The sequence below is a fragment of the Lagopus leucura genome, unplaced genomic scaffold (assembly GCF_019238085.1).
Source record: "Lagopus leucura isolate 7727_CA_CO unplaced genomic scaffold, USGS_WTPT01 Super-Scaffold_100012, whole genome shotgun sequence".
Lineage (NCBI taxonomy): Eukaryota > Metazoa > Chordata > Aves > Galliformes > Phasianidae > Lagopus > Lagopus leucura.
The window spans coordinates 6,718,234-6,740,312 of record NW_024962267.1 but is presented as its reverse complement, the minus strand read 5'-3'; the positions used below and the strand labels follow the sequence as shown (position 1 = coordinate 6,740,312).

General features: G+C 37.5%; 1 protein-coding gene across 7 annotated transcripts in view; it reads left to right on the top strand.

Annotated features, from left to right (window-relative positions):
- Positions 1 to 22,079, top strand: part of TTN (titin) — a 235,824-nt gene that overhangs the window by 164,331 nt on the left and 49,414 nt on the right. For all 7 annotated transcript variants that reach the window (XM_042874689.1, XM_042874688.1, XM_042874691.1 and 4 more), the window contains 37 exons: positions 270 to 699; positions 1,218 to 1,526; positions 1,949 to 2,097; positions 2,187 to 2,219; positions 2,318 to 2,447; positions 2,549 to 2,848; positions 2,936 to 3,253; positions 3,349 to 3,645; positions 3,746 to 4,045; positions 4,706 to 5,020; positions 5,117 to 5,265; positions 6,007 to 6,157; positions 6,262 to 6,543; positions 6,635 to 6,937; positions 7,023 to 7,325; positions 7,444 to 7,725; positions 8,190 to 8,489; positions 8,586 to 8,888; positions 8,995 to 9,303; positions 9,385 to 9,666; positions 10,305 to 10,604; positions 10,754 to 11,047; positions 11,148 to 14,114; positions 14,213 to 14,533; positions 14,647 to 14,931; positions 15,147 to 15,446; positions 15,763 to 16,065; positions 17,111 to 17,386; positions 17,500 to 17,799; positions 17,901 to 18,203; positions 18,452 to 18,751; positions 18,874 to 19,161; positions 19,254 to 19,550; positions 19,660 to 19,962; positions 20,056 to 20,361; positions 21,310 to 21,597; positions 21,707 to 21,997. In XM_042874689.1, coding sequence (XP_042730623.1) covers positions 270 to 699; positions 1,218 to 1,526; positions 1,949 to 2,097; positions 2,187 to 2,219; positions 2,318 to 2,447; positions 2,549 to 2,848; positions 2,936 to 3,253; positions 3,349 to 3,645; positions 3,746 to 4,045; positions 4,706 to 5,020; positions 5,117 to 5,265; positions 6,007 to 6,157; positions 6,262 to 6,543; positions 6,635 to 6,937; positions 7,023 to 7,325; positions 7,444 to 7,725; positions 8,190 to 8,489; positions 8,586 to 8,888; positions 8,995 to 9,303; positions 9,385 to 9,666; positions 10,305 to 10,604; positions 10,754 to 11,047; positions 11,148 to 14,114; positions 14,213 to 14,533; positions 14,647 to 14,931; positions 15,147 to 15,446; positions 15,763 to 16,065; positions 17,111 to 17,386; positions 17,500 to 17,799; positions 17,901 to 18,203; positions 18,452 to 18,751; positions 18,874 to 19,161; positions 19,254 to 19,550; positions 19,660 to 19,962; positions 20,056 to 20,361; positions 21,310 to 21,597; positions 21,707 to 21,997 — 12,967 coding nt within the window. The remainder of the gene's footprint in view (positions 1 to 269; positions 700 to 1,217; positions 1,527 to 1,948; positions 2,098 to 2,186; positions 2,220 to 2,317; positions 2,448 to 2,548; positions 2,849 to 2,935; positions 3,254 to 3,348; positions 3,646 to 3,745; positions 4,046 to 4,705; positions 5,021 to 5,116; positions 5,266 to 6,006; positions 6,158 to 6,261; positions 6,544 to 6,634; positions 6,938 to 7,022; positions 7,326 to 7,443; positions 7,726 to 8,189; positions 8,490 to 8,585; positions 8,889 to 8,994; positions 9,304 to 9,384; positions 9,667 to 10,304; positions 10,605 to 10,753; positions 11,048 to 11,147; positions 14,115 to 14,212; positions 14,534 to 14,646; positions 14,932 to 15,146; positions 15,447 to 15,762; positions 16,066 to 17,110; positions 17,387 to 17,499; positions 17,800 to 17,900; positions 18,204 to 18,451; positions 18,752 to 18,873; positions 19,162 to 19,253; positions 19,551 to 19,659; positions 19,963 to 20,055; positions 20,362 to 21,309; positions 21,598 to 21,706; positions 21,998 to 22,079) is intronic.

Sequence of the window (22,079 nt, the reverse complement as noted above, 5' to 3'; positions counted from 1 at the left end):
TTTAGAAGACATCTTCTTTTCCATTTTCCAGTATTACTTGTAGCTTTACCAACTGCAAAGTAAAATCTGATGACATTTTTATTTACATTTGATTGTGTGCACGTGAAATAAGACTATCTCTAGGGCACTGCATGCAGCTATGTACTTACATACACGTCATGATATCAGTGAGATTCCGAAGTAGAATACAAAGCTAAAAACCCCTGAATAATAACAAATAAGTTGATTCTGAAAAATAACTACATACTGACTAAAATCTTATTTTTCAGGTGTGGAATCTTGCAACAAATGAAAAATACCAATTTAGAGTCCGGGCTGTAAACAAATATGGAATAAGTGATGAATGCCTCTCAGAAAAAGTTGTTATTAAGGATCCCTATGGCCTTCCTGGACCTCCTGGAAAGCCCAAAATTTTAGATCACACTAGGTCATCAATGCTGGTGGCATGGGAGCCTCCTTTGGACAATGGTGGCAGCCCAATAACTGGCTATTGGTTGGAGAAGAGAGAGGTGGGAGGTGTCTACTGGTCACGAGTTAATAGGGCTCCAGTAACGAAACCATCAGTAAAGGGTTTACAGTACAATGTGCTTCGCTTGGCTGAAGGTGTTGAATATCAGTTCAGAGTTATGGCTGAAAATCTTGCTGGAATTGGCCCACCCAGTGAACCATCAGATCCTGCTTTAGCAGCAGATCCCATATGTAAGTATAAAATTTGCGACTACTTTTAAGATCTGTATCACAATACAATGTGGTACTTCTGTTAACATTGAATTTAGTGCAATTAATCAAATGCTTTGTTTTCATTAAACCAGAACAACGTTGTTGATGCAAAGTAGTTACCTAATTTTCTATTTTTCACTGGTTTTTAAATAATTGGCTTATTTAAACTATTACCCTTTCACTTATAAGCATATAACTATGATTATGCCATCACAAATATTGCCAAGTATATTTGTTTGAGTTCAGTATCAGATTTTTATATAATTGCTTTTCTTCACTGTCAGAGTTCAATGTTTATTGTTTATCTATGTACCTAAAGAATTCCTCGGTAATATATGTAATATATGCAATTATTATGCATGTTCTAGGATTATATGCTCTGTGTATGGCAGAAAAACACTGAAAATGTTTGCATCCTTCTATAAACTCTTAAGAAAACTATACACAAGTACTAACTCTCAGGTAATTTTTGCATTTGCTTGCTCTTGTTTTACAAGTTGTGCCTGGCCCACCATCTTGTCCAGAGATCAAAGACAAAACCAAATCATCTGTATCTCTTGCGTGGAAGCCTCCACAAAAGGATGGTGGTAGCCCAATAAAAGGATATATTGTTGAAATGCAAGATGAAGGTAGTACTGACTGGAAAAAGGTGAATGAAGGAGACAAACTCTTTCCCACTTGCGAATGTGTTATTCCCAATTTGAAAGAGCTCAGAAAATACCGATTCAGGGTGAAAGCTGTAAATGCTGCTGGAGAATCAGAACCAAGTCCTGCAACATCTGACATACCTATCCAAGATATTTTAGGTAAGTGTTGTAGAAACTCATTTAGGTATTTATGTCTAAATGTTATCTACTGCTGTGAATAGTTGAACAGGACATGAAGCAAGAGACAACAGAATCAATAACAAGCAAATAATTGAACAGGAATGTAATAAAAGACTATGAGACTTTTTGGAAAGTGTTATGATAGTGCTTGTAAGTGCATGATCTACTGAGAACACTTACAAGTTCCCACAACCATAGTCCAGAAGTACTTCGCATTTTGTGATGAAATTGCAACAACAAATTTACTTGTATAATTTCCAGTTTACTTTTTACGCACACTACCTTTTCCAAATAAACATACATTCTGTATTTAGTCTAGTTCTGGCAGAAATTTACTTTTGGCAGCTCTGAAAAATTATTAACTAATTTTTTTTTAATTTTGTTTTGTTTTGTTTTTTCAGAGGAACCAGAAATCTTCCTTGATATTGGAGCACAGGATTTTCTCTCTTGTCGTGCTGGCACAACAATTAAAATCCCAGCTGTTATCAAAGGTCGTCCAGTTCCAAAATCATTTTGGGAATTTGAAGGAAAAGCAAAGACAACAGCAAAGGTTAGTAAAAGAAAAAACAATTTTCTTAATCTATTTCTAGACATTTAAGTACATCCCTTTCATATTTACTTTATTCCCTTTATTTATAGGAGGGAGGTCATAATGTACCTGAAGAAGCTCAGGTAAAGCAAGCAAGTTTTGTAACTTTAGTATTGCAAAATTTTTCAAACATAGACATTTAAAGTTGATCTATACATTTCTTTCTTTCTATGATCTACAGGTGGAAGCAACTGATACACGTTCAGTGATAATCATCCCTGAGTGCAACAGAAGTCATTCGGGACGATACAGTATTACAGCAAAAAACAAAGCAGGACAAAAAACAGCTCATATCAGAGTCAATGTTCTTGGTATGGCTTACATACACTGAAATGTTCAGATGGTAGATTGTGGGGTTTTTTTTCCTACATACTTGTGTAACATTGTTTCCGTTATGCTTTTACTTCAACAGATGTCCCAGGTCCACCAAAAGACCTAAAAGTAAGTGATATCACAAGAGGTAGTTGCAAACTTTCATGGAAGATGCCAGATGATGATGGCGGAGATAGAATCAGAGGATATGTTATTGAAAAAAGAACTATTGATGGGAAAGCCTGGACAAAAGTCAATGCAAACTGTGGAAGCACTTCCTTTGTTGTGCCTGATCTCATATGTGGTCAAGAGTATTTCTTCCGGGTACGTGCAGAAAACCGTTTTGGTGTTGGCCCACCTGCAGAAACTATCCAACGAACCACAGCCAGGGATCCAATCCGTAAGTGAAATCAAAATGAATAGAGTTAGTTGAAACCAGATGATACTGTACAGTGAATTTATTTATGTTTCTGTTTCCTTTCTTAAGATCCTCCTGATCCACCTATTAAATTGAAGATTGGCCTTGTAACCAAGAACACAGTGAGCTTGACGTGGAAACCTCCAAAGAATGATGGTGGAGCTCCTGTTACTCATTATAATGTTGAATGTCTCCATTGGGATCGTACTGGAGAAGTGAAAGAGACTTGGAAACAGTGCAATAGACGTGATGTGGAGGAAACAAAGTTTACTGTTGAGGATCTTATAGAAGGTGGTGAATATGAATTCAGAGTCAAGGCTGTAAACATAGCAGGTCCTAGCAGGCCTTCAGCTACTGTTGGTCCACTTGTTGTCAAAGACCAAACGTGTAAGTAGTGGCTAATACCAATAAATATGATTTCTACTCTACAATCATGAATAAAGCATTTTTGTATGCTAACTTTTATCAACATTTCATTGTAGGCCCACCATCTATTGAACTCAAAGAATTTATGGAGGTTGAAGAAGGAACAGATGTTAACATTGTGGCCAAGATAAAGGGCATACCCTTCCCAGCACTAACTTGGGAAAAAGCTTCTCCAAAGAAACCGGATGACAAAAAGCCAGTGTCATATGACCAACATGTCAACAAGATTGTTGGTGAAGATTCTTGCACTTTATTGATTCAGCAGTCTCGCAGAAGTGATACAGGTTTATATACTATAACAGCTGTAAATAATTTGGGAACTGCTTCAAAGGAGATGAGACTAAATGTTCTGGGTAAATATCAAGAACTCTTATGTTACATGTATGTTACATGTGATACTTGATTTGAACAGCGTTTGAATTAATTCTTCTTTAATAAAAATTTATATTTTAGGCCGTCCTGGACCTCCAGTGGGCCCAATTAAGTTTGAATCCATTTTGGCTGACAAAATGACAATATCGTGGCTTCCTCCGTTAGATGATGGTGGTTCTAAGATTACAAACTATGTTATTGAGAAAAAAGAAGCAAATAGGAGAACGTGGGTACCAGTTACAAATGAGCCCAAGGAATGTTTATTCACTATTCCCAAGTTGATGGAAGGCCACGAGTATGTGTTCCGCATTATGGCACAAAATAAATATGGTATTGGAGAACCTTTGGACAGTGAACCAGAAACAGCAAGAAACCTTTTCAGTAAGTGGAAATCTGTTTTCAAATTATGTCAAATATTTTCATACACTGATACGTGTAATGACATCTGATTATATACCACTATTATTTTTCTCCACTGAAGTAAATTCTCTAGAGTAGCTTGAAGAATTTTATCAGTAGTAGTTAGGGGTTGTATGGTATCTAAAAATACTTCCCTGTTAAATATATTGAAATAAAGTCTCTGAATTTATTAAGCTGTAAATTACAAATAAGGTTTTATCTTACAAGATTTAGGTCATTCTGTTGCATTTGAGACATTATTGATATTATAGATCAGGAATTTGCTGCCTTCAGTTTTGAAAGAGAAATTTGAGCAATAGTGATGTAGAAGTAATGTTTATCAAGTGTAAAATATCTTTAAAACATTCAGGATTGGGCTAGGTGTTGAAACGAGGTAATGATCCAGGAAGAAAAAAAAAAAAAAGCAACTTAATTCTTGACCATTGTTATTTGAATGAAAGATACATTACTGTAGTTTCATGGTATATCATGGGATTCATAAGGGAAAAGGGATTGTAAGCTGAATGAGGGAACTCATGCTGCAACTGTAATCACGTGACTACATAGGTCTGTTTTGTACTCTAGGTATCTCCATCTTCCTGTAGCAATTTTTTACAGGCTATCTGTAATTTTTTTCCCCAGCTGTTCCTGGACCATGTGACAAACCAACAGTTAGCAGTATAACACGTGACTCTATGACTGTAAATTGGGAAGAACCAGAACATGATGGTGGCTCTCCTATTACTGGTTACTGGTTGGAGCGCAAAGAAACTACTGGAAAGAGATGGACCAGGATTAATCGTGACCCAATCAAACCTATGGCACTCGGTGTTTCATACAAAGTTACTGGTCTTATTGAAGGTTCTGAATATCAATTTCGTGTATCGGCTATTAATGCAGCTGGTGTTGGACCACCAAGCATGCCGTCTGATCCAGCAATTGCTAGAGACCCTATTGGTAAATATTTTTGTTTGCCATTTTTGAATTTGAAAATACTCAAATGGGACCACAGAATATATTGTTATGCTGTAACTGTGCAATCATCTTTTTCAGCCCCACCTGGCCCTCCTATTCCAAAAGTTACTGATTGGACGAAATCTTCTGTGGACTTGGAGTGGACTCCACCATTAAAGGATGGAGGCTCTAGGATCACTGGGTACATTGTTGAGTATAAAGAGGAAGGAAAGGAAGAATGGGAAAAGGTAGGTGGAAATCCTACAGAATCTGATTTTTTTCCTCTGTATGTCTTATCTTTTCATATGTATGCCTGTATGTCTTTTCTTTTAGATTTTTTATAACTCTATATTTAAAAATAGGACAAAATATGTATGTGATTGGTGATCTGTGATTTTAAAAAAAAAAAAGAACAGAAGAGAAAAACAGGTTATCACAGGCATAATCTCTGTTAAATTATTTACAACTAATATGGCCCCTGCTTTTTTTTTAAAAAAAAAAAAAAAAAAGAATATTTTGGCCATTTTTTGTATCTATGTAAATACTGAGATGCATTTAAAGTGGTACATACATTTCCTGCATTTTTTCTGGGTAAACAGGATTCATATTTAGATTTATAAAAGAACAATTTTTTTTTCTTTTTTTTCTTTTTTTCTTTTTTTTTTTTAGCACCACTGTCACTTATGAGCCTATTTGACCAACAAAACAAGTAATCCTTGTGAACCTACAGAGCATTGTAATGTCTCTGTCTTTTAAAATGATCAAAAAAGTGAATCTTCAGAAAAATAACTTCTCCCATTTTCTGAAAACTCCTGTATGAGCTAGATTACTGTATGCTAAATAATGTCTTGTACTTGTAAATGTGAAACAATTTCTCATTTAAGATTTATTTCAAGCATGACAAAGAAATTGATGATACCTTGATTTTTTTTTTTTTTTTTTTTTTTTTTTTTTTTTTTTTTTGTTGATTTTATTATATTTTTTTCCAGGTAAAGGATAAAGAAATCAGAGGAACCAAGTTTGTTGTGGCAGGATTAAAAGAAGGGTGTTTTTATAAATTTAGAGTAAGGGCAGTGAATGCTGCTGGCATTGGAGAGCCTGGAGAAGTCACAGACATTATTGAAATGAAGGACAGAATTGGTATTTATCACTTTCATTTACTTCTTTAAATATTTCTAATTCAAAATGAGAAAAAAAGACTGATTTTTTTTTTTTTTTTTTTTTTTTCTTCTCACCTCCCACAGTGGCTCCTGATATTAATTTGGATGCAAGTGTCAGGGACAGAATTGTTGTTCATGCTGGAGGAGTAATTCGGATCATAGCATATGTATCAGGAAAACCAGCTCCAACAGTGAGTTGGAGCAGAGATGATCGAGCTTTACCAGAAGAAGCTAAAATTGAAGAAACAGCTATAAGTTCTTCTTTAGTTATCAAGAATTGCAAACGGAGCCACCAGGGTATATACACTCTTCTTGCTAAAAATGCAGGTGGTGAGCGGAAGAAGACCATTATTGTTGATGTGCTAGGTAAAAAGCAATTTCATTCCTTGTAAAGAAGTTAAATTTCATAACATTCAGTATGTATATTTAAATACTCCGTTTTTTTCTTTGATTTCAGATGTGCCAGGCCCAGTTGGCATGCCATTCCTTACTGAGAACCTAACAAGTGACTCTTGTAAATTGACATGGTTTACTCCAGAAGATGATGGTGGTTCTCCTATTACCAACTACATAATTGAAAAACGTGAATCTGACCATAGAGCCTGGACTCCAGTAAGCTATACAGTTACAAGACAGAATGCTGTTGTTCAGGGACTGACTGAAGGGAGTGCCTACTTTTTCCGAATTGCAGCAGAGAATATTATTGGCATGGGTCCTTTCACAGAGACAACAAAAGAACTTGTCATTAGAGATCCAATAAGTAAGTTGATTATGTGGTGTAAGTTATTGTCATGAGATGAATCTGCAGGAAAATGAATTTAACATATTTTTGTGTTTGTTCACAGCTGTTCCTGACCGTCCTGAAGACCTGGAGGTTAAAGCAGTTACGAAGAACTCTGTTACATTAACTTGGAATCCTCCAAAATATAATGGAGGCTCAGATATCACCATGTATGTTCTGGAGAGTCGTCTCATTGGAAAAGAAAAATTCCACAGAGTTACTAAGGAGAAAATGCTTGATAGGAAATACACTGTAGAAGGCTTGAAAGAGGGTGACACCTATGAATATCGTGTGAGTGCTTGCAATATTGTGGGGCAAGGCAAGCCATCGTTTTGCACAAAACCAATCACATGCAGGGATGAAATCGGTATGTATCTTTTTCATATTTCTTTTGAAAATAATGATCATTCTTACTGATTCCTTACTTTTTCTTACTAACATTGCTGACATTTGTGGAAATCATATTTTTTAATTTCATCTTTCAGCTCCTCCAACACTTGACCTTGACTTCAGAGACAAACTTATTGTTCGGGTTGGTGAAGCTTTCAGCCTAACTGGACGTTACTCAGGAAAGCCTACACCAAAGATTACTTGGCTGAGGGATGATATTGTTTTGAAAGAAGATAACCGTACAAAGATTAAGACAACTCCTACGACACTTTGTCTGGGGGTACTAAAATCTGTCCGTGAAGATTCAGGCAAATACTGTGTTATTGTAGAGAACAGCACAGGATCAAGAAAAGGCTTTTGTCAAGTTACTGTTGTTGGTAGGTTTCTCTGAACATTAGTACTGCCTTTAATGTTTCATTATAATTCAAATTCATTGAATTATATGAAATGAAAAAACTGTGTCCTTTATTAAAATATTCTGATTTATTACACTCTTATTTTTATTGAAATATTATTTATTGATTGAGTTCATAGTTAACTCTGCCTTAATTTATTCTGCATGAATATATATTTCCACAAGCATTTCAAGAATATCAATTTACTGTAGAAAATGTTAGTCACTAAATACTTTATAAGCATTAAGAAATTAGGTTCAGTGAGTCAGACAAGCATTAAGGTAGGAATAACTTTGAGATTTTGATTCCTTATTAAAAATAGATGCTGGGGTTCTATTTTCAGAATGTTTTTACTGTATTAACACTGTAATAACACTGGTTTAATCTCTGTTATTGTTTGAAGATTTTATAAGAACAGGGGTATGATTTATTTTTTTCTTAAACAGATCGCCCGTCACCTCCAGTGGGTCCAGTTATATTTGATGAAGTTCATAAAGATCATATGATAGTTTCCTGGAAACCTCCACTTGATGATGGAGGCAGTGAAATTACAAACTACATTATTGAGAAGAGGGATACACACAGAGACCTGTGGATGCCAGTTACATCTGCTACAGTTAAGACAACATGCAAAATTCCTAAGCTGCTTGAAGGAAGAGAATATCAAGTTCGAATTTATGCTGAAAATCTCTACGGCATAAGTGATCCTCTCATCTCTGATGAGATGAAAGCCAAGGACCGTTTCAGTACGTCACTTGTTTGCTTGTTTATCTTATTTTGATATTGTAATCTTTACTCTGTCTGTTGCCCTCATGAACTCTTGTGGGCTTTTTTTTCCCCAGGTGTTCCTGATGCACCTGAACAACCAGTTATTAAGGATGTTACAAAAGACTCTGCAGTAGTAGTTTGGAACAAACCATATGATGGAGGCAAGCCAATAACAAACTATATTGTGGAAAAGAAGGAAACAATGGCTACTAGATGGGTCAGAGTTACCAAAGACCCAATTTTCCCAAGTACTCAGTTCAAAGTACCTGACCTCCTTGAAGGCTGCCAGTATGAATTCCGTGTTTCAGCAGAAAATGAAATTGGTGTTGGTAATCCTAGTCCACCATCAAAGCCAATTTTTGCTAGAGATCCAATTGGTAAAGTATTAAATTTGCTTTTTTTCATAGAAGTTTTAATGCACTCTTACTTTCACTTAGAAATCCTTTAAAATATTTTCCTTTTTTCCTTTTTTCTTTGCAACAGTAAAACCAAGTCCACCTGTTAATCCGGAAGCAGTAGATAAAACTAAGAATTCTGTTGACTTGACTTGGCAACCACCACGCCATGATGGTAATGGAAAGATAATTGGCTACCTTGTTGAATATCAGAAGGTTGGAGATGAAGAATGGAAAAAGGCCAATCTTACACCAGATTCTTGTCCTGAGACAAAATATAAAGTCACTGGACTTACTGAGGGTTTGACCTATAAGTTCAGGGTCATGGCAGTCAATGCAGCAGGTGAATCTGAACCAGCCTATGTTCCTGATCCAGTAGAAGTAAAGGACAGACTTGGTGAGTGTAATAAAGTCAGATGAGTTTACTTAGGAAGGGACTTGTTTTCTCAATTTCTAAAAAAACTTATTTTGATTCCAGAACCTCCTGAGCTGATACTTGATGCTAATATGGCCCGGGAACAGCATGTAAGAGCAGGAGATACACTGAGACTTAGTGCTGTTATTAAAGGTGTTCCGTTTCCAAAAGTTTCTTGGAAGAAAGAAGACAAGGAAGTCTCACCCAAAGCTGATATTGAGGTTACAGGTGTTGGCAGTAAGCTTGAAATTCGTAACGCTGCCCATGAAGATGGTGGAATTTACTCCCTGACAGTTGAAAATCCAGCTGGTTCAAAGACTGTTTCAGTGAAAGTTCTTGTCTTAGGTAATCTTCTTTTATGTTACTTGCCTGGTTTTATTCTTTAATTTGAGATTAAGAAATGAAAGAATGTCAGGAAAATATGAACAAATTGAGATATAAGGAAAGGTTGAGGGAACTGGGCTTGTTTAGCTTGGAGAAGAGAAGGCTCTGGGGAGACCTCATCGTGGCTTCCGGTACTTGAAGGGACCATATAAACAGGAGGAGGAACAGCTGTGTACAAGGGTGGATAATGATAGGACAAGGGGGAATGGTTTTAAACTGAGGCAGGGGAGGTTTAGGTTAGATATTAGGAGGAAGTTTTTCCACACAGAGGGTGGTGACACACTGGAACAGGTTACCCAAGGAGGTTGTGGATGCCCCATCCCTGGAGGCATTCAAGGCCAGGCTGGATGTGATTCTGGGCAGCCTGGTCTAGTGGTTGGAGACCCTGCACGTAGCAGGGGGTTGAAACTTGATGATCATTGTGGTCCCTTTCAACCTAGGCCATTCTATGATTCTGTGATAAAATACACAGTAGAAAAAAAAGATTGACACAGGAAATATGTTTGTTTTTTTTTTTCCTCTTAAAATCTACTAAATTTAAAAAAAAAAAAAATCTTTGGTTATCAAATAGATAACGGATTTGTTTTCAATGTTATTAGATAAGCCTGGTCCACCTAGAAATCTGCAAGTCAGTGATGTTAGAAGTGATTCTTGCTACCTGACATGGAAGGAACCAGAAGATGATGGTGGCTCTGTTATTACCAACTATGTGGTGGAAAGGAAAGATGTAGCTTCTGCACAGTGGGTATCTGTCTCATCAACCTCCAAGAAACGCAGTCACATGGCTAAATATCTCATGGAAGGCACTCAGTATCTTTTCCGAGTTGCAGCTGAGAATCTGTTTGGTAGAGGACCATATGTGGAAACACTCAAGCCAATTAAAGCTATAGATCCACTGCGTAAGTGTTACTCAGTTATGATTTGTTTTATTTATGTTGTTCTCTGTAATTTTTGAAATGGTCCTGTTGGAACTAATGTGAATATTGTTGAGTGTACTATCAGATGGGTCGGCCATCTATTAACTGATGTGGGTTTTATGTTTTAAAAGATCCTCCTGGGCCACCGAAGAATCTGCATCACGTAGATGTTGACAAGACTGAAGTTTCCCTTGTTTGGAATAGACCAGATCGTGATGGCGGTGCTGAGATAACTGGATATTTGGTAGAATATCAGGAAGATGGTGCAGATGAGTGGACAAAGTTCCAAACAGTCCCAATGCTAGACTGTGTTGTTACAGGCCTACAAAAAGGAAAAATATACAAATTCCGTGTGAAAGCTCAAAATATTGTGGGTCTCAGCCTTCCAGATACAACGATACCAATAGAATGTCAAGAAAAACTAGGTAATTTTAAGCTTTTTTGCGTTGTTTCACTGATTCTTTCTCTCCTTTAACTATACTCTCTGAAAACCATAATGCAATTTGTGTTTTTTTCTGATTTCAGTACCTCCATCTGTAGAACTAGATGTGAAGTTAATTGAAGGTCTTGTTGTTAAAGCTGGTACCACAGTGAGACTTCCTGCAATTATGAGAGGTGTGCCAGTTCCCACTGCAAAATGGGTTACTGATGACACTGAAATTAAGACGGAAGGCAGACACAAGATAGAGACTGACAATTATTCAACTGTACTTACCATCAAAGACTGTGTAAGAAAAGATACGGGAGAATATCTACTCACAGTATCTAATGCAGCTGGCCACAAAACTGTTGCTCTACATCTTACAGTTTTGGATGTTCCTGGCCCACCGACTGGTCCTATTAATATTCTTGAAGTAACACCAGAACATATGGTTATCTCTTGGCGCCCTCCTAAAGATGATGGTGGGAGTCCTATAATAAACTATATTGTTGAGAAGCGTCAATCAAAGAAAGAGACTTGGGGAATAGTTAGCTCTGGAACAAGTCACACAAAAATTAAGATTCCACGACTGCAGAAAGGCTGTGAATATATTTTCCGTGTTCGAGCAGAAAATAAGATAGGCATTGGTGCGCCTCTTGATTCAGAACCAACAGTTGCTAAATATATGTTTGATCCACCATCCCCACCTGGTAAACCAATAGTGTTTGATATTACAGAAAATGCTGCAACAGTATCTTGGACCCTACCAATGTCAGATGGTGGAACTCCAATAACTGGTTATATACTTGAGCGTCGAGAAGCATCTGGTAAATGGGTGCGTGTCAATAAGACACCAATACTTGATATGAAATACAGAGTCACTGGTCTCTTTGAAGGCAACACATATGAATTCAGAGTTTTTGCAGAAAACATGGTGGGCTTAAGCAAGCCATCTCCAAGCTCTGATCCAATAAAGGCGTCACGTCCTATCACTCCTCCTGGACCACCCATTAATCCAAAATTAAAAGATAAAACCAGAGAAACAGCTGATCTAGTTTGGACAAAACCCCTCAAAGATGGTGGCAGCCCAATTCTGGGATATATTGTGGAATGCCAGAAAACTGGAACTACACAGTGGAACAGGATTAATAAAGATGATCTCATCAGACAATGTGCCTTTAGAGTACCTGGGTTAATAGAAGGAAATGAATATAGATTCCGAATAAAAGCTGTCAACATTGTAGGAGAGGGAGAGCCAAGAGAACTGGCAGAAACTGTACATGCAAAGGATATTCTTTCTCCTCCAGAAGTAAGCTTAGATGTGACTTGTCGAGACTTAATTACTGTCCGAGTAGGCCAAACAATCCATATTACTGGCAAAGTAAAAGGTAGGCCAGATCCTGACATAACGTGGTCTAAGGATGGCAAAGTTTTGGTACAGGAAAAACGCATTGAAATAATCCATGATCTACCTAATGTTGGACTGCAAGTAAAAGAAGCCAAAAGATCTGATCATGGCAAGTATATAATAGCAGCTAAGAACAGCTGTGGACATGCTCAAGGTTTTGCCATTGTGAATGTACTTGACAGACCTGGACCATGTCAGAACCTGAAAATAAGCTATGTCACAAAAGATTCTTGTATGATTGCTTGGGAGAGTCCAGTGGACAATGGTGGCTCAGAAATCACAAATTATATTGTAGAGTACCGTCAACCAAATCAGAGGGGGTGGTCAATTGTGTCCTCTGATGTCACTAAACGGTTAGTAAAGGCAAATCTTATAGAGAACCGTGAATACTTCTTTAGAGTTTGTGCAGAAAACAAAATAGGTCCAGGTCCTTGCATTGAGACCAAAACTCCCATCCTTGCCATAAATCCTATTGACAAGCCTGGAGAGCCGGAAAATCTTCACATTGCGGAGAAAGGAAAAACATTTGTATTTCTGAAATGGAGAAGACCAGATTATGATGGTGGAAGCCCGAATTTAAGTTATCATGTGGAGAGAAAACTGAAAGATTCAGATGAATGGGAAAGGGTTCATAAAGGCAGCATTAAGGAAACACACTATATGGTTGATAAATGTATTGAAAATAAGATTTACCAATTCAGAGTTCAAACCAAGAATGAGGCAGGTGAAAGTGACTGGGTAAAAACTGCTGAAGTTGTTGTGAAGGAAGATCTGCAGAAACCAGTGCTGGACTTGAAGTTAAGCGGGGTACTAACAGTGAAAGCTGGTGACACAATTAGAATTGAGGCTGGAGTCAGAGGAAAACCACAGCCTGAAGTTGCATGGACAAAAGACAAAGATGCAACAGATCTTACAAGGTCTCCAAGAGTCAGCATTGAAACAACATCTGACACATCAAAGTTTGTTCTCACAAAATCAAGGCGTAGTGATGGTGGGAAATATGTGATTACTGCGACTAACACAGCTGGTAGTTTTGTAGCATATGCTACTGTTATTGTTTTGGATAAACCAGGTCCTGTAAGAAACTTGAAAGTCACTGACATTTCAAGTGACAGATGTACTGTTACCTGGGAACCTCCAGAGGATGATGGCGGTTGTGAAATACAAAACTACATCCTAGAAAAGTGTGAAAGCAAGCGTATGGTTTGGTCTACATACTCTTCTTCTGTCCTAACTAACTATGCAAATGTAACACGCCTCATTGAGGGTAATGAATATATATTCAGAGTTCGTGCAGAGAATAAAATGGGCACTGGTCCACCAACAGAAACACACCCAATTATCGCAAAAACTAAATTTGATAGACCTGGACGCCCTGACCCTCCAGAGGTAACAAGAGTAAGCAAAGAAGAGATGACTGTCGTTTGGAATCCACCAGAATACGATGGTGGCAAGTCAATTACAGGATACATCTTAGAGAAGAAAGAGAAACGATCATTAAGATGGGTTCCAGTTACTAAGACTGCTATTCCTGAGAGACGCAAGAAGGTTACTAATCTCATCCCTGGTCATGAATATCAGTTCCGTGTCAGTGCTGAAAATGAAGTTGGACTTGGAGAACCAAGCTTGCCATCAAGACCAGTAGTAGCAAAAGACCCAATAGGTATAATACTGTTATATTCTACCTTATTTTGTTTTAATGTAAACAGATTGTTAAATTGCATAACTGTATTCTTATCTGTAATTTTTATTGCCTTTCAGAACCACCTGGTCCTCCCACCAACTTGAGGGTGGTTGATAGTACAAAGAGTTCAATAACCCTTGGCTGGGGAAAACCAGTGTACGACGGTGGTGCTCCAATTATTGGATATGTTGTGGAAATTAGACCAAAAGTGGAAGGTGCTGATCCTGAAGCAGGGTGGAAACGATGCAATGTTGCTGCTCAAGTTATTCATACAGAATTTACGGCCACTAGTCTGGATGAGAAACAATTATATGAGTTCAGAGTTTCTGCCCAAAATCAGGTTGGCCTTGGCCGGCCAGCAGAACTGAAAGAAGCTGTGTCTCCCAAAGAAATACTTGGTAAGTTTTCCCATTTTTGCTATGAGTTTTTGCATGCAATCTTTATTTGCTCTGTTTTTAACTTATTTCATGTCCTAAACTTTGAATTTTATTTCTGTAAATTTATCTTTTAGAACCTCCTGAGATTGAATTGGACGCAAGCATGAGAAAGTTAGTCACAGTAAGAGCAGGATGTCCTATCAGACTTTTTGCCATTATTAGAGGTCGCCCAGCACCAAAAGTCACCTGGAGGAGAATGGGTATTGATAACGTCATCAGAAAAGGACAAGTTGATCTGGTTGACACTATGGCCTTCTGTGTCATCCCTGATTCAACACGTGATGACTCAGGCAAATATTCATTGACACTCGTCAATGTAGCTGGAGAAAAGGCTGTGTTTGTGAACGTTAGAGTTCTGGGTAAGTAACCAGAAAACTATCTGCAGACATTGTTTTAATAATATTGTATATTCATTACAGAAATCTTTATGCCCACTAATGCTGGAGTTTTTGAGCACAAATAAATATATTGGCTAACACTGTCTCTGATTGTGTAACATCCTGTTAGTACTCCTTAATTGTAATTTGAAGAATTTTCAATACAATGACTTGCATAAATTGAAATGTCTTTATAGATACTCCTGGACCTGTGTCGGACTTCAGAGCTTCAGATGTCACCAAGATGTCATGCCATCTCTCATGGGCACCTCCAGAGAATGATGGCGGTAGCCCAGTGACTCATTACATCCTGCAGAAACGTGAGGCTGACAGGAAGACTTGGGGAACAGTCACTGCAGAACTAAAGAAAACTAGTTTCCAAATAGCTAACCTTGTACCTGGAAATGAATATTACTTCAGAGTAACAGCGGTAAATGAATATGGATCAGGTGTTCCAAGTGACATACCAAAACCAGTCCTAGCAACAGATCCCTTAAGTAAGTATACTTTTATGCATATTACATTGTTTTCTATGATTAAGTCAGATTTGGGATTTTTTTTAAAGCAGTTATTTCTAAACAGGATAATGCTACTATCTACTCAGTGTCATAAATATTTGCATCAGTTACTTTCAGATAACACATGTGAATGCAGCATTTTCACAATTTTTCAAAAAGTTTCCTCTTTCCTCTTTTCTATATTTCACTAATTGAATTAGCATAAATAGCATCCAACAATTCAGAAAATCTTGGTAATTCATTGTTTAATGTTTCTTTTCCTTTACCTCTCCTTCTCTTCTTCCCACTCCTAAAGGTGAACCCGATCCACCAAGAAAACTTGAAGTTACTGAAATTACAAAGAACAGTGCTACTTTAGGCTGGCTGCCACCACTGCGTGATGGAGGTTCAAAAGTTGATGGGTATATTGTTAGCTACAAAGAAGATGAACAACCAGAAGATCGTTGGACAGAATATTCAATAGTCAAAGACCTCTCTATTGTTGTAGCTGGTCTGAAAGAAGGAAAAAAGTACAAATTTAGAGTGGCAGCTCGAAATGCTGTTGGAGTAAGTTTTCCAAGAGAAGCTGAAGGAGTATTTGAAATTAAAGAACAACTCAGTAAGTACCTAATTCAATTTTACCCTTGTTACAATGCTCTCCTTAGCAATAAAATAGGCAAGCATTCTTGTTCTAAGTTTGAGACCTAAGAAGCCAATTACTTGATGAAGTCATCTTGAGGATTATGATTAACTGTACTGGATATTTTCACAGGTCAAAAAGGATGAGCATGACTTATTAAACAATATTGTGTGCATTGCTTCATTTGGAACCAGAAGACAGGAATTAGGGAGAGATAATAAATATATCCAATTTAATTAAAATGAAAGAGAAAAGGGGAACAGTAGGTCAACAGTAGAGTGAGATAAGTGGGCTTTGAAGTGGTTGTTCTTTTGAGATAAGAGAGAAAATGTTGTTTGTTTTGTAGAGTAACTTGGGAATGTAAAGCTAAAACAGGGGTGGAGGACATACCAGCCTAGTGGAGTACTTCAGGCAAAGGAAGACATAAGAGTGTGCAAAAATTAAGAACAGCCTCCTTCATCTGTGATGTGGAGAGAGGTACAGGATCAACAGAGAATGAAAACTAGACAGGGGCAGGAAGAAAAGTACACTAAATGTATAGACGGTCTTCTTTTGGAAGGCAACAAAAATTTGTGCAAACATTAGGAAAGGGGCTCTAGTTTGAAGAGTGATTGAAAAGTAGTAAAAAGATAGGCTGTGGAAACAGATTAAATTCAGTGAGAATTTCAGTCTTTCTTTTCTTCTCCTTCATGTCTGTCTTGTAGAAAGTAGGAACTCAGCTGTACAATAGGTTATCCATGTCAAATTTCATAGGAATTGTGTGATTCGTTCAGTGTGCAAGAAATTCAAACTGAAATTTTTTTTCTTATAATCTGCATGAGAATGCAAAAGTAAGACTGGCATGGATATTGCACACTGCAAAATCCTAGTTGTTCATAAGTGGACCTAAATTAAAAATTATCAAGTTGTTCCTACTTGTTATTCCACTTGAGGGAGATGAGAAGAACTTTCACATGAAAGCATAAGAAGTGAATTGATATGTCATAGAAGTTGAATTTATATGTCACTGTCTGTTTTTTTTCAGTCCCACCTAAGATCCTGATGCCTGATCATGTTCACATTAAAGCTGGGAAGAAGCTGAGAATTGAAGCTCATGTATATGGGAAACCTCAGCCAGTTTGTAAATGGATGAAAGGAGATGAAGATGTAATCACATCCAGTCGCCTTGCTGTGCATAAAGCAGAAAAGTCTTCTGTTCTTATCATTAAGGATGTGACTAGGAAAGATTCTGGTTTTTACACTCTTACTGCAGAAAACAGCTCTGGTACTGACAGTCAGAAAATCAGAGTGATAGTCATGGGTATGTATCATTTAATTACTTTCTTAAAAATCCGATTTTATACAAAACTAGTTTTAGTATGTTCCAGTGGTTTCCATTTTCCTTCATAACTTTCAATGTGTTTCTTTTTGTAGATAAGCCAGGTCCACCACAGCCTCCATTTGACATTTCTGAAATAGATGCTGATGCTTGCACTCTTGCATGGCATATACCTCTTGAAGATGGTGGCAGTAACATTACCAACTATGTAGTTGAAAAATGTGATGTAAGCCGAGGAGACTGGGTAACAGCTTTAGCTTCCGTCACAAAGACAAGCTGCAGAATTGGAAAACTGATTCCTGGAGAAGAATACATGTTCCGTGTTCGTGCTGAAAATCGTTTTGGGATTTCTGAGCCACTTAATTCTGACAAGATGATTGCAAGGTTCCCATTTGGTATGTCAGATTTTCACAGCAACATCTCTCTCTTTTTTTTTTTTTCCCTTCCTAATAAGAAAACACGTGAGATTTATATCAATTCTTGTATTTCTGTCTAGATGTACCCAGTGAACCAAAGAATGCACGTATTACCAAGGTTAATAAGGACTGCATTTTTGTTGCCTGGGATAGACCAGATAGTGATGGAGGCAGTCCAATCACTGGTTATCTTATTGAACGCAAAGAAAGGAACAGCTTGCTGTGGGTGAAAGCTAATGATACAGCTGTGCGTTCCACAGAGTACCCTTGTGTGGGGCTCATTGAAGGTCTTGAGTATGCTTTCAGAATTTATGCACTGAACAGAGCTGGAGCAAGTAAACCTAGTAAACCAACTGAGATTGTCACGGCAAGGACACCAGTCGGTAAGCCAGACGAACCACTGAGTAGCAACAGACTACTGTTTTTACGATCATTTCAAATGTATCTGCAATTCTTCATAGAGTTTGCACTTGTTTTCATGTTTGCTGTGAATGCGTTGTATGGTCATACTGTAGACTGGATCCAGATCTGTTAAATATTTCATATGTATTTTAAATATGTTTATTAATATAGTAGCTATTAAAAAACAGCAACAAAACACCAGACTAAAACATGATCTTACTCATCTTAGATCCTCCTGGAAAACCTGAAGTTATTGATGTCACTAAGAGTACTGCATCGCTGGTATGGACAAGACCAAAGCATGATGGTGGTAGCAAGCTTATTGGCTACTTTGTTGAAGCTTGCAAATTACCTGGTGACAAATGGGTCCGGTGCAATACAACTCCACATCAAATACCTCTGGAAGAGTACACTGCTACTGATCTGGAAGAAAATGCTCAATATCAATTTAGAGCAATTGCTAAGACAGCGGTTAATATTAGCCGACCTTCAGAACCTTCTGATCCAGTGACCATTCACCCAGAAAATGGTGAGAAATGCAAAAACATTTGAGAACTATGAGAATCTATCCATATTGAACTAATAGTCATGAGAAGAATGGGATGCTTACCTCTTACTAAACTGATTAAATCTTGTGCTCTTTCCCTTCAGTTCCTCCCAGAATAGAGTTGGATCTATCTATGCAATCACAGCTAACAGTAAAAGCTGGAACTAATGTACGTCTGGAGGCCAAAGTATATGGAAAACCAATGCCAACCATCACTTGGAAAAAAGAAGGAGAACTTTTAAAGCCATCAGAAGGTGTTAAGATAACTACTAAGAGAAATCTTGCTGTTGTTGAACTGTTCAGTGTTAACAGGAAGCAAACAGGAGACTATACTATAACTGCTGAAAATCCAAGTGGATCAAAGTCAGCAACTATTAGGCTTAAAGTACTTGGTAAGCTAAAGACCATCTGTTAATAAATGCATTTGTGGTTAAATTATATAGCAAGAGCTAGAGGTATAACATACTGTTGTTTATTCTTCTAGATAAGCCTGGTCCTCCAGCCTCTGTAAAAATCAAGCATATGTATGCAGATCATGCAATGCTTTCTTGGGAGCCTCCTCTAGAAGATGGAGGTTCAGAAATTACTAATTACATTGTTGACAAACGTGAAACAAGCAGACCAAACTGGGCCCAGGTCAGCGCCACTGTACCCATTACAAGTTGCACAGTGGAGAAACTAATAGAAGGGCATGAGTACCAGTTCCGTATATGTGCTGAGAACAAATATGGTGTTGGAGACCCTATATTGACTGAACCAGCAGTTGCTAAGAATCCATATGGTAAGTGTTTAGCAGGCTGTCTTCACAAGTCACTGTTCTTTGTGGGTTTGTTTTGTTTTTTTGTATACACGTATGGATGTCAACATAACTTTCAAATAAATCTTTACAGATGTACCTGGACCTTGTGATCCACCAGTAATCAGTAATGTAACGAAAGACTTCATGACTGTTAGCTGGAAGCCACCAGCTAATGATGGTGGGTCCCCAATAACTGGTTATATACTTGAGAAGCGTGAAACTAAAGCTCTTAACTGGACAAAGGTAAACAGGAAGCCTGTCATTGAAAGAACTGTTAAGGCTTCAGGACTCCAAGAAGGAACAGAATATGAGTTCCGGGTGATAGCATTGAATAAGGCTGGACCTGGCAAGCCTAGTGCACCATCCAAAGCGGTGTATGCTCGTGATCCTCAATGTAAGCTTAAAGTCTCAGATATTTTCCATGGTATTTCCAAATATTTTTGTACAGCATTTGGTATAATTAACTTTCTGCTATTTCAATTCTCAGATCCTCCTGGCCCACCTGCTTTCCCGAAGGTGGTTGACACTACTCGTAATTCAATAAGCCTGTCATGGAGCAAACCAGCATATGATGGTGGAAGCCCTATTATTGGTTATCTAGTAGAATCAAAAAGAGCTGACACAGACAACTGGGTCAGATGCAATCTTCCCAAGAACTTACAGGCTACACACTTTGTGGTAACAGGGCTGATGGAAGATACAGAGTACCAGTTCCGCATATATGCTGTCAATAAGATTGGATACAGTGATCCAAGTGATGTCCCTGAAAAACACACTGCGAAAGATATTTTAAGTATGTTCATTGAAAGTATATTACCATGTTCACTTTTGTTTTAATTCATGGAATGGCTTTTAAATGAAGGGTTTGTCACACATCATTTAAAAAAGGATTAGTTTGGAATGTGTCATTTCTCAAAGAAATGTTGTTTAAAAGTAACTAATTTGGAAAAAAATGGGGCAGTTAGGAACTGAGAAGAATTGTACTGGTGTCTGCGTTTTTCATTTATATGCCAGATACTCTTCCACTTCCTATTTTTTCTCTTACTAATCATAAATCAGACTTTTCAGGTAGTCTTCATGTCTTCTAAATAATTTGAAGCCAAAATTATTATTCTAAGAGTCTGTGCGTGACACTATGTAAACATAAACTGGAACGTAGGAAATTCCATCTGAACATGAAGAAAAACTTTTATTTAGAGGATGCCAGAGCACAGGAACAGACTACCTGGAGAGGTTGTGGATCTCTTTCACTGGAGATACATAAAACCCAACCAGACTCTTCCCTGTGTAACCTTCTACAGGGAACCTGTTTTAGCAGGGGGATTGGATCTGATGGTCTTCAAAGATCCCTTCCAAGTCCCGTGATTCTGTGAGACTTTTTTCCTAAGAGCTGTACTGGCTTCTATATTCATTTTGCCATACATAGAAAATCATTCCTTCACAGAACTGCTTTGGTTCAAGGAAAGTAGTACAGACTTCGTACTCCTTTGAATTATGGAGGAAATTAGAGTCCTTTTTATATGATAAGTAATGTAAACGATGGAAAAAAATAATGGAAATGATGGCAAAGTCTATACTTGATCTTGAAATGAGAATCAGGACACAAACTCACTAATATCATCATGGACAAAAGAATTGGTTAATCTAGTGGAATGCCTGTAAAGCAGTACTCTTGTCAGAGAAACCTTAGTGATAGTCATCATAAAGGTTATGTTTTAATCACCTCATTTTTGTTTAACAGTTCCTCCTGAAGGAGAACTTGATGCAGAACTAAGGAAAGTACTTGTATTACGCGCTGGAGTCACAATGAGACTTTATGTGCCGGTAAGAGGACGACCACCTCCCAAGATTACGTGGTCTAAAGTGGGTGCCAACTTAAGAGACAGACAAGGATTAGAGATCAAATCAACTGATTTTGATACCTTCCTGCGCTGTGAAAATGTAAACAAATACGATGCTGGAAGATACGTCCTCAGTCTGGAGAATAGTTGTGGTAAAAAGGCATACACCATTGTTGTGAAAGTACTTGGTAAGTGCCAGAGTTTTCCCCAGAATAATATAATGGTTCAATTTGTAACTTTTTTTTTTTTTTGCATCTCATTTACTAAATTAAATCCATGGGATTTGTGCTTATCTAGATACTCCAGGCCCTCCTGTTAACCTTGTTGTAAAGGAAGCATCTAAAGATTCTGCTTATATAACATGGGAACCTCCACTAATTGATGGTGGCAGTCCAATCACAAATTATGTTGTTGAAAAACGTGATGCAGAAAGAAAGTCATGGTCCACAGTAACAGCAGAATGTCCAAAGACAAGCTACAGGATAACTAACTTAGAAGAAGGCAAATCCTACTTCTTCAGGGTTTTTGCTGAAAATGAATATGGTATCGGAGACCCCTGTGAAACTCGTGATGCTGTTAAAGCTTCTGGTAAGAAAAATCAGTCCATTTCTCCTATTTTGATATTCAATTCTTTTTTTTTTTTTTTTTTTTTTTTTTTTTTTTTTTTTTT